General features: G+C 36.3%; 1 protein-coding gene across 2 annotated transcripts in view; it reads right to left on the bottom strand.

The window, feature by feature from the left end:
- Positions 1 to 3,356: 3,356 nt before the first annotated feature.
- Positions 3,357 to 12,026, bottom strand: part of LOC139984967 (ATP-dependent 6-phosphofructokinase, muscle type-like) — a 63,286-nt gene continuing 54,616 nt past the window's right edge. Inside the window, exons 21-23 of one of the 2 annotated variants that reach the window (XM_071999129.1) lie at positions 11,872 to 12,015; positions 9,163 to 9,274; positions 3,357 to 8,617 (exon numbers count right to left, since the gene is read on the bottom strand). In XM_071999129.1, the coding sequence (XP_071855230.1) occupies positions 8,485 to 8,617; positions 9,163 to 9,274; positions 11,872 to 12,015 (389 nt within the window). In that variant the 3' untranslated portion in view covers positions 3,357 to 8,484. The remainder of the gene's footprint in view (positions 8,618 to 9,162; positions 9,275 to 11,871; positions 12,016 to 12,026) is intronic. The other variant, XM_071999130.1, reaches the window with a different exon arrangement.

The following is a 12,026-nucleotide window of genomic DNA, read 5'->3' as shown; positions in this document are numbered from 1 at the left end:
TTGCATTATTTGAGATGGAAGAAACGATTCTACAACAATGCACTTTTTCTTTTAAAATGTTCTTCTTTCCTTCTTTCTGTTTTGCCCATTTAAGTATTACATGTGAAAGTCTGAATATCAAGGTGGCGCATGACATGTTCAAAACGGTGAAAGCAAAATCTAATAACTTGTCATATTTGATGAACGTAAAATGGGTTTAACATCAGACTTCCACTGAATAAGAACTCAGTACAAATGAAATCATTCACTAAGAATTTATTTTAAAGCTGCATTATGCAACACTTTAACAAAGAACATTGATGCTCATTTATAACTCACTATATTTCTCAATTTATCATGATAATTCTATAAATTTCTTCTCATGTGTATTAATATGATCTTGTATTTATACTAAATTTCACAGTACTAGATAAATTGAAGCTACGGTTGGGCTTGACAAGTAAAATGAGTATCTTTTAAACAAATTGACTGCATCTTAGGACAATCTGAGCAGCGCACGGTGGTGTACAAATCAACTAAATCTTATCTGTGGAAACATTGGTGTAATGCCTTATGTTTTGCCTAATGATCATGTCCAACAATCGGAGAAATCTCAAAATATATGGCAAGAAGAAATTAATTTACATTTTCGTATATCGTGGCGGTCTACTGACATACTCCACATATGCAGGTGAAATACAGCGGAGTAACCATTAAATCTGCATTATGTGACATACATTCTTTACAGCTTGGTATAAATAAATACCTCCAGTCTGCAGATCACAAATCACAAACAGTCCTGGTACCATGATGGTCTTTCCTCTTCTAGACTTTACAAATAGATCTGTAAATTCAATGAAACTCAAGTGGAACTTTTATTAACAAGAGACCACTTCTTTGTTGTCATCATTTTCTGACTATATAAATACTTCATTACAGTAGTATGAATCGGAAAGCTAAAGTAAATTAGTGATTTCTTGCCATTAAAAAAGAACATTGTGACAATTTTTTCAATGGCAAGTAATTTGTGCACTTCCTACGCGTTTAAAATTGATGTACAAGCAGGGGTGTATCCAGGATTTTCTAGCCCGGGGGGCGCCAATTACTATCTAAGCGGAGCGCCACCATCGGTTGGCGCGCAGCGTACAAGAAAATAGTATTTCATAATAGTTTTTTTTTATATCCATAACCTTTTTTAAGATTGTCACCAGTCACAAATCATGTTCGACCTCATCGCATGTCCTGTGGATCATTGCTTGTGTAGGTGATTCTACGTCGAGGCCCACAATACCTGTCAGCCCCACTTTTCAAGGTTTTCCCCATCTACATAAGACATTTCGTTGTTTACATTAGCATCCCGCGGTATACTGCGCAACTTTCACGGATCGTAAGGTACACGATGGCATACAATGTAATAACCGATGCTGGCTTATATGATATTGACATTAAGATGTTGAACGCGCCCGGACCGCGTGAAAATTTTTGGCTATTTTTTTCGGGCAAGTCGTTACAGCCCCAAATAAAATTTGGCTCCTATGCCCATGACTTCACACAGACAGTTTTGAGGCTGTTCATCTTGGAACACCATTTTCATCCTCATTGATATAAGGTGATATCTGCTGTTTGCTTTACAAATTCGAGCAGGCACTATCTATGCGTAGCGCCACCATGTGTTGGCGCGAAGCGTACAAGAAAATTTTTGCCCGAAAATGCCTCCCAGATCGCTGGAACTGGTACTACACAGGACCCTTTGTTGGCGCGAAGCGTACAAGCAAATTTTGGCGGAAAATACCTCCCAGATCACTGGAAATGACACTTCCCCGGCCTTGTAAGTTGCAACTAAGCATTTTTTATTTTGAAATTACCAACGATATCATAAAAAAATATGCTCAAGGGGGGGGGGGGGCTGGGGGCAGTCGCCCCCTTCCCGAAATGCGTCATGTTCCCCGACGACACGGTCGAGTTCGAGACCAGCCACAGTTGGTTTCATAGCAGGTTTCATATACACACACACGCGTTATGATAGACCATATATAGTATATATGTACATATACAATATTGAGAGAGGACAAAATGGAAACGTCAAAAATGGAGTTGACGATGTTAGGGGTAGGGTGAGGCGCACGCCCTTCCGAAATCCTTGATCAGTCACTGGCTACCCTTTTTTATATAATAGGGATCAGCGCTGTAATGATGTCACTGTTTCTCCTCTTCCAGGTGTCTTGGCGTTTTTCTTTTACTCCCTCCTTTTTCTCTTTCTTCTTTCTTCTTTTTCTTTTCCCTTCCTTCCTCTCCTCCTCTTTTTTCCCTTTTTTTCTTCTTTTTTTCTCTCCTCTTTTTGTCTCTCCTCTTTTTCTCACCCGGGGGGCGCGCGCCCCCAACGCCCCCCCCTGGATACACGCCTGACAATGAACAACTTGACTTATACTTTGATTATATTTTCAAGCTTTTTCCATCATACCCGACCACAATTTAAAAAAAAAAGTTAATATAAAAGAGGAAGCAGCTTGTAGTAATCAATAAGCATTTCATTTTGTACTGTTGTATAAATCCATATAGAACAAGCTACAACTACTCTCCATCTGAACCTAAATAATCTAATTTCTTAAAGCATATTAGCTATCTCTATGCAAAGAAATAAAGTAAGAAAAAAAGAAGTCTCACATAAAAACAATCATTGGGAGAGTTTGAACAAACAAACAATAGGTGTAAATATTATATGATGCACACAATTTAGAATGCCTCAATTTTGATAAAGAAATTTCATTCATCGTTACAAGTTGAGCTAATTCAACAAACCAAGTTGTTCAAAATCAATTATAAAACTTAATTTATTATTAAAATTTAAGCTGTTAAAGCAGCAATATCTACTTCAGACAATCTTTGGTTAATATTTTACGAATACCTCATTTGTAATACTGAGCGGCTACTATTGGTATCACACTGACAAAAATGAATGCTACGGAATGAGGGGGTTTAGTCCACAACTTTCGGTGAGGATGATTAATTTATAGCGGTGGTATGACGTTTCTCATGTTTACAGTATCCATCTTTATTGGCAACTACAATCTTTGATAAAGTAGGTCAGCATTATTTTTTTTTGGTAGATAAACCTTAAAATACACACACTACACTAAACCGTTTGCTGAATTAATTTTTTAAGGTAGATTAAAAATAGCTATTGAATATAACCCCAAATTTGCTACTTATTTTGCACTAGGAACGGTTGAGAAGTGAACCAAAAAGGATACAAGTTTTCTCTCAAACTGTATTACAAAAGGCTAGACAGATGCTTTGGTGTATTTAGGTATATTTGGTGTATTTGGGTTATTTAGGACAATTTGGAAAGAACTTTGAATCAATCTTGATATGAAAAATCACTCATCTGTTTTCCTACTCTGATCTCTATCTGTAAAATTCACTGCCATTTTTATGCAACAATGTAGACCACAAATTAAATATGTAAGCACATCCTGCTGGCAAATTTGAAGGCTTTGGGTGGCCACCTTGTAGTGCTGATAGTCGTAATTGATTAATCGCCAGTAGTCGCGATAACACTTTGGAAGTTTGATTAATCGCCCTGTAAACCTAAGTTGCGATTACTCGACTACAAGCTAGCACTACACATAATCTGCTTTTGAAAAATAGCCTAAGCTATCCAAAAACAACAGTAAAGCAACTATCGCAATAAGTATAAAGGTCCTCACAATGCTACACTAGCACTGTGCTGTGTTAAAAATTGGCAAGCATCTGCTCCAGTTAGATTCATGCGTTTACTTGTGATGCGTGTTATGCTTAATCATTGCACATAATGGCAAGTTGGTAACTTATTAATCTTTTACGATTGCCAAAGTATTTGACATTTCTTCAGACATGTTTACAATTACTTCATTACTGGCCTGGTTCACATTTATCGGATGTCTGTGATAGAGTGCGTCGATTGCGGTGGAGTTTCATTTCACTGTGCAAAATATGCTCCTGCTGAACGTCCTTCTACAGAAAACTCTTGCATACTGATCATTTCACCACTACAAGGTGTCACAACCATTGTTTGCATGTTTGCTTTTATTAGTGCCTGTAGCTGTAGTAGCCTCGTAGATTCATTGAAAAGTTTTTGATTTACTATGGATGATTTTAAGAAACGTAGATTGAAACTTGTTCAGCTTTTGTTTGGTAGATGCTTTAACATGATTTAGACACCATACGTTAAGAAATGAAAGAACAAATAAATGGAGATTTGTTTTGACTATTTCTGCAATGTAACTAGAGCACCAATGGTGCAGGGCCCACAAAACTTTATGGCCCACCAAATTTCAGGCCATTTTTCAGATTCCACCAATTTTGGGCCCATGAGGGATAACCCCCCCCCCCTCCGTTAGCAGAATCCTGGCCACACCACTGGCTATAATTCCTATTTTCCCCCTTTAAATTCTGTTTTACCCACTCTCTCAAACAATACCACTGACCTACCCTATAAAACTTTCTCCCCTCTACCTCAGCAGACCTGAAGCACTCCTTGCCAAAATTTTGGCTGGCTGCCTACATACCTCAGGCTCAAAGACTTCTAAGAATCGGCAAGGGCTGATTGGCTATAGGGCTCTCATGCTTACAGTTCAACAGTTAATAACAACTCCCAGTCCTGCTTTAATTCCACTAACAGCCTCTGCAGAGCTTAACCACAAATGTAAACAAACACTGCAGAGACTGGGAGACAAATTAAAGGAGCTTTGGCAAAAGGTGAAGGCTCAGATTTTTTTACAGGGTTCGTACGGGTGCTTGAAAACCTTGAAAATGCTTGAATTTGATTGGTCAGTTTTCAAGGCCTTGAAAGTACTTGATTTCTTATATTTTTAGAAAATGTCATTGAAAAGTGCTTGAAATTTAACATGCTTAATGCAAAACATGTTTTGTATGTAATTGTTACACAATAATTACCGTGGAATAGTCAAATTGTGACAAACAAAAAACATAAAAGAATGTCTTAGTTGTCTAAAAAATTACGAGGGAGGGTCGCGCACAATCACCCCAAACTTCTCGCACAGTCACTGGCAAATTACGGCCTCCACTAAGCAATTTCAGTACCAGCGACAATAACCAAAAATCCCCACAAATCTCCGACCACATGGTAGCCTAACTTCACACTGAGTCAACATGGAAATCTAACCTAGCCATCTGTTTATTCGCTCAGTTGTGTCGCAAATAAAGAATAAAAATATCCATGAAAAACTTCAATCTTCGACCACATTTTAGCCTAACAATCACACTAAGTCAATGGGAAATGTAGCCTAACCATCAGTTTGGTTTGCCCCCCAAATAAACTTTGCGTAGCTTTGTTCACACACTTTCCTTGCTGCTATCGTCGCGCGCATGGTAGCCGAACACCACACATAGTCAACGGGAAAATCTAGCCTCAGCATCTCTTTATTTGCTGAAATTGTGACGCAGTTAGCTAGAACTAAAATATCCGTGAAATACTGCAACCTTCGACCACATGTTAGCCTAACAGCCACACTAAGTCAATGGGAAATGTAGACAACCATCGGTTTGCAAAAAAAAAAAAAAAATGCGTAGCTTTGTTTACAATTTCAATTTACTGAAAATCGGCAGTTGTTTGGATGGTATGTGCTATGTCTTAAAGAGGGAATGTTGTATTTTACGTACACCGTTGCTGTGGCGATGGATTGAAGGTTTTAACTTCGATTACTTTTCAGCAGTATATAATGGTTTCGTATTTGGTGGCGATGTCATCCACACACGTTGTTTTCTATGTGTTTCTACATGTTTTCTATTTCAGTTGATGGGTTGTTGGTTTTTCGTTATATATTTGGTGTCTTGACGTTATTTGCTAAACGATCGCAAATTTTTGCGATTAAAATTTTAATGAATTTGCTTTTAGGTCGCAGCACTAGGAAGAGGGTAATTGTGCTTACTTTATCCTATTAAATGCTTACAACCATTTCCTTAAACAGCATGTTGAATTTTAGAAAAGAGCACCCCTAAACCTTAACAAAAAAAACCCTCGTAAATTCATTAAGAGGGTCGTTTTTAACTTTTCATTTTCCAAAATTGCCCCCAAAGCCAAATCTTAATTTCTACCCTGGTTGTAACAACAGTCGATCAGACACGGACAGTCTATAGGCCGAGTGAAAATGCATTGCTGGACGTACGCACGTGAGCTGTACAGTAGTAAACAATCTAAATCCTACCTACCTGAACGATAAATTATTTATCATTCTAGTTGGTAGGATTTATATTGTATATCATAAACAATACTGTTTGTATGCGGCGCACGTGTAGTGTCGTTACAATTCGGATATATCACGTAAACACATGCATGCTGTGAACAATTTTGGTGGAAAATTTGGGAGGACTACCAAGTTTTTTGCAGGACTACCAAAATCTTTGAAACTGGTAGTCACACGGACAACCTTCTCAAATACCTGAAAATCCAACACTGATCATGTCTTTATATACCCAGCGTACACATTGCATTAGATATGTTTTATGCCTCTGTCTCACAGAATGTCTATTGTTAATGATAAGCATGTGCTTGAAAACATAAATTTGGTGCTTGAAAAGTGCTTGAATTTTGTTGTGAAAAAAGTGTACGAACCCTGTTTTTAAACAATGGGGATTAATTGTAATTAATTAACTTTTGACCAAAAATTATTAGGCATCACCTTATTCATACACAATCCAACAATCATCAGTTCAACTTTGAATATGATCCATCAAAATCTTGAGGAGATTGAGATATTTGAAAATATTTGACCCCGATGACCCCCTAAATGACCTTTGACCTCAATTTTCCGAACACCCCTCGTAACTCTCATCCCGAGGAACGTTGTGACCAAGTTTCATTATAACTGGCCATACACTGTACGAACAGGAGCAATTTGAAAATATAGGGCCGCGGCCCGGGCCACAAAAGACCCCTAGTTGATCTTTGATCTCAAATTCATGAACACCCTGAATGTAAAACTTCCATAGTACTTTCGTGACAAACCCTCAACATTGTACCATGGAATCTGTAGAAGCATTTTGCGTATTTCCACAAAATGGCCCATTACGGCCCACAGGTGACCTTTGACCCCAAATTTCGGACCATCTCTGATGGCCCTATACCCAATGGTCCTTGTGTCCAAGTTTCATGAAATTCCATCAAACACTGTGCGAGTGGGAGCGGTTTTACCAATTGTTGACGGATAGAGTGATAGACGCTGCACTGTAACAATAGCTCACACCAGCATGCTGGTATGAGCTAAAAATGACAGTGATGAGGTCATATCTGTAACCCAGTAATCGCGAGAAAAGCTATGCGATTCATCGACTACAAAAGAATGAGTCGACTATCAGCACTACCACATTGTTACTATAATTACTCATAATACTCAAATCAAATGTAGTCAGTTAACATTAACAATCTTACTGTTTGAAATAATAGTTCCTGCAATCCAACCAATCTAATGTTGTCGCTATCTACTATACTAAGAGTATCATGAAAGAAAAGAAAATTTGCAAGGAAAAACGATGCAGACTGTGTTGGTGATAATAAGCATATCAAGAGTTGTTCAGTGATAAAGATACGTTGATACCAAATAATTGCCATTAGCAACTATAATATAAGCAGCGTTATTACAGTAGCCATTGCACTTTGCAGTTAATTGTATCATTGAACACATTTCAACACATTTCAACAATGTAACCAGTCTAGTTGTTTCAGTTGCTTTTAATATCTCAGTGTGTGGTAACATACTATAATTGGAAAGGATTGACTATACTTAAAGAATTTTTTTTTTTAAGAGATGTCATGATTTGTCATAGTCACAATGTAAATACTTCAGGACAGTTCATCATTCTTACATATACATATATACATATTTGAAGGTGTATCAGTTCAATGCAATAATTCCTCTAAATATCCTTGCTGTATTTCATGAGACTGTTTTTCTATACAGAATGTTCGGACAGATCATGTGTTCATAGATCTTTTCATTAGCTTCTTGGACTTAACTGTGTGTATTTTACAGTTTCTTCTTCAAACTACTATAAATGAGCTTGATGCTCCCTAATTGAGTTATCTAATTACCTCAACTGTTCATTTTACTGATGTAAATTTAGTCTTGTGAATAGGGTAAACATTTTGAATTTTTGTTAAGGGAACAAATTTCTTCGGTAACAGTTGTTTCAATTAAGTGTAATTTGCAGGATTTTGCGAGATGCATTTCTACTAAGCTGGTTACATGGGCAAATCACACGATTTGGTGATTCATATCAGTCAGGTATTCCTACTGAAAAAACATATCACATATTATAAGAAGCAACTAGTTCTTCCAGATAACAGCACAGGTGGCAAAACTGAAAACTTGAGCTTCACCATATAATACTATTAAACTCCTTAGGCAGAAGTTAATATTCACGCTGCAAAACACACTACAAATCATGCAACTATCTTAAAAATTATGCAGGAAATGAATGCTACTGACAAATAGTTATGAAATGAGGCTAATCACAAGTGACATCACCAGCAGCCACGAATCCACCCTCGGTCTCACTGATGTAGGTACTGGTATGCTTGGCCAGGATGCGAAGCAATGGACGCAGGTTCATCCACCATTGGCCTTTAGGTATACGATGTCTAGTGGATACAGGATGGACAAAATGCATTTACTATGGACGACTTACTGCACCATTTCATACTATTTGTAGTTATGAAAACTGATCAAATATAAAATGGTGTAAACTTATTCTCAATTATTGAGAAGCTAACATTACAGGACATCAAGCACAGGCAATTCTCAAATAATGTAGAGCTCCATACCCTTTTGCAACATAACTGGTGCACTCTAAACAATTGACAAGGATCCCTATTTCTGTGAAAGTAATGACTTAAATTGGTACAAAATATTTAGAGAAATATAAGTTTATCCTCCCTCCAATTTTAATACACAGAAGCAAAAAAAATAGTTTTAGAGGAAAGTACATTCAATTTGTGGTTCCACCTAAAGGCTTAATATTGTCAAATATGAGAGAATATCATAAACTTGAACAGCTTTTGCTATGTCAAGAATTGATTTGAAAAGTCTGAACCAACAGTGAATACATAAGCATTGTGCCAGTACAAGAGAATCTGTACAAGTCATCTACTGCAAATAAAACAGTAGAATCAAATAAAATACTCACTCAAAATCCACAATTGGCGAGAGGGAAGTGACTGGTGTAAATCCAATGACTCGTTTGCTCAAACCCAGTAGACAGGCAGACTCTCTAGATTCAGTGTGAATTTTACCCTGATCTGTAAACAACAAACACATCTAACATAGCAATCAACCACAAACATGTCTATTTTGGTTTCACTAGATAATCATACAATGTTTCACACTCATGATGATAAATTCAAATTGTTAATCTTTCCTACAAACTTTTTCTAACTACCTACAACTACCAATAGGACATGATGAACATGCCATTCCCCAATCCAAGATATTTCTTCAACGAATATATTGAAATCCCCTCACATAAATTACCTCAAAATAAGATACAGCAATACTATATTACACCAATTTCTAGCAAACATATCACCACAAAATAAAGCAGTGTTGCTATAATAATTCCATAGAAAACACCTACTGTAACCACTCACAGCCTACACAAACTTTGACTACTGTACCAACAAGGTCAATGAAAATCCAACGAATGTAGACAAGTGCATCTTGAAATATGTATATGAAATATGGGATTTTCAGATACGAACAACATATATTGTACAGTACAGAAAATATATAAATGTGCATAGTCATGCCAGATTATCAGTTTACAAAACCATCATCTTTGTGGAATTGATGAAACTATCAGATGCAATCTGTTTTGCAAGAGGTTATACAAACCTTATATTCATTGAGGTAAATTTGATCACTAAATGTTATGGGTTAGAAGCAATACAACACTGATAACTTGGGATGTTTGTATAAAATCACTAACATCGGGGATACATTGACACTGTCAGCATATTCAATCTATGTGACAGCTGGTAATTAGAGCAGAAATGCAGAAGAAACTTCTCAATACTTTGCATAGTGGAAGTTATATTCCAGTAGCCAGTGGATTAGTGCCTCCTTGTCAATTCACATCTTAATATTTTTGAATTTTTAAATAAGGTTGACACATCACAACTTATGTCTGTGGAGCAGTAATTACTTGAGTGAAATCAAACAGAATTTTGGCGGAATGTGTCGTCTTTGACAATGTCAAATAATAATAATAATATATACAGTACTAATATTTGACATCAACTTTGTGAAATCAATATTTCGGAAGACTTAACCTGCTTTCTGAGAACATGAATGCCAGTAGACTGCCATATTCTTCACTACATATAGATTGCAGCAGAATCATGGAAAAAAATCACAACACATCTACTGCAGTTAACCTACATCTTATAATGCAACTTTGAAAAACAACAGTCCAAACATGGTGGATGACAAATTCTACTTTTTTAGCCAATAATTATATAATTGTATATCAGAGACAAATTTCAGATCACTTTAGTTTCTTTACATTTTTCCTGTACTGTGCTGAATCAATTTATGTAAATTCTGTGTTTGTAAATTGCAAATGATTTTACAACATGATATAACCTTGGGAGTGATTGTGTCTTGGTGGATCAACCAGGATCAAGACACGCCACAAGAGAAACTGCATCAACTATATGTTACTCCTAGGATTCAAAGTATGTTACAACTAGCAATGATAATCAGAGGAATGGCCAAGCCAATAACAGTTAATTCACTGTTTTTGTGCAAGGTTCAACTGACCTATAATCACACCAATAATCACAGCAAATGTTTGGGTAAACTGATGAGCATTATAAATAAGGCAGCTGCAGAGATTGGTTAGCTAGTTACTAAACAGGATAGATGTTTACAAACAATATTACAATCATTCAAAGGACAACAACACAAACATGTTAAAAATGTGTACTACTGATGCAATAGGTGTAACATGCATGTTAACATTCACTATTCCTTCAACTGAATCTTTTCCATGTGTATATATAGTCTTATGTTCTGCTGCTGAAACATACTGTCAAGTTCCGCTGTTACCAAGCCCTTTGGAAAAGAGTAATTGGTAGAAGTTTTCCACTGATGTCTAAAATTTTAATCCCACCATTCCATGTGTACAGCTTTAAATTTTTATAGAAGGGTAAAATTATATTTTGGCTGCATTGAAACAGCCTTTCAAAGTTATATAACTTTGAAGTGACTGTCAAATTGTAATTGTTTGTTAGTAAGTAAGTTAAAGAATCTTCAGAATCCTCTTCATATTTAAGGTTTTTTTTTTAAATTAACATTCAACTGTCTCAGATTAAGAGATGAAATATGTTTGGTTGTGACCTTAAAACATTATATGTCACATGATAAGTGACTTATTACACCAAAGATAAGATATCAAACAAGATGGGTGATGAGAGTAGACATAGTGTTGTCAAACATTCCATATCAACAATTACCATTAGCGAATTACTTTAAGGTTGTAACACAACATAAGTGGAGGGAGCATTTCCATGTATACCCCAGTATTTTTTTCATCTCAGGTAAAATACACTCACTTATCCAAATTTTTGCATTTTCCCCATTAATTGAAACCTAACAATAACAAAACTACATACTGTACATGTTAAGCCATGAAATCTTGTTCAATAAATATCTTCTTATTGTTATCCTGAATATTAATATAGTTTCAATAAAAACTTCATTACAAAATCTGCTCTGTAACTAAAACCTTTACCCACTTGAAACAAAAATACTGGGGTATATAAGAATGGTATTTCCAGCACTAGCCACAATGTATAGAAATTAGGGGGAAAATGCAAAAACTTGAGAGAATGCTTACATGTGTATTTTTTGCCAAAGATTAATGTCATCACAGCCTCTGAAGAGCACTTTGACACATAGCTACTTATTTCCGGTAGTGTGCTATTGATACCAAACACAAGCAACGATACCGCCAGAGAGATAAAAGATCGCCAAGGGATACCTTTCCACATT

Source organism: Apostichopus japonicus, chromosome 17 (assembly GCF_037975245.1).
Source record: "Apostichopus japonicus isolate 1M-3 chromosome 17, ASM3797524v1, whole genome shotgun sequence".
Taxonomy (NCBI): domain Eukaryota; kingdom Metazoa; phylum Echinodermata; class Holothuroidea; order Aspidochirotida; family Stichopodidae; genus Apostichopus; species Apostichopus japonicus.
This window is presented reverse-complemented; position numbering and strand designations above follow the sequence as displayed.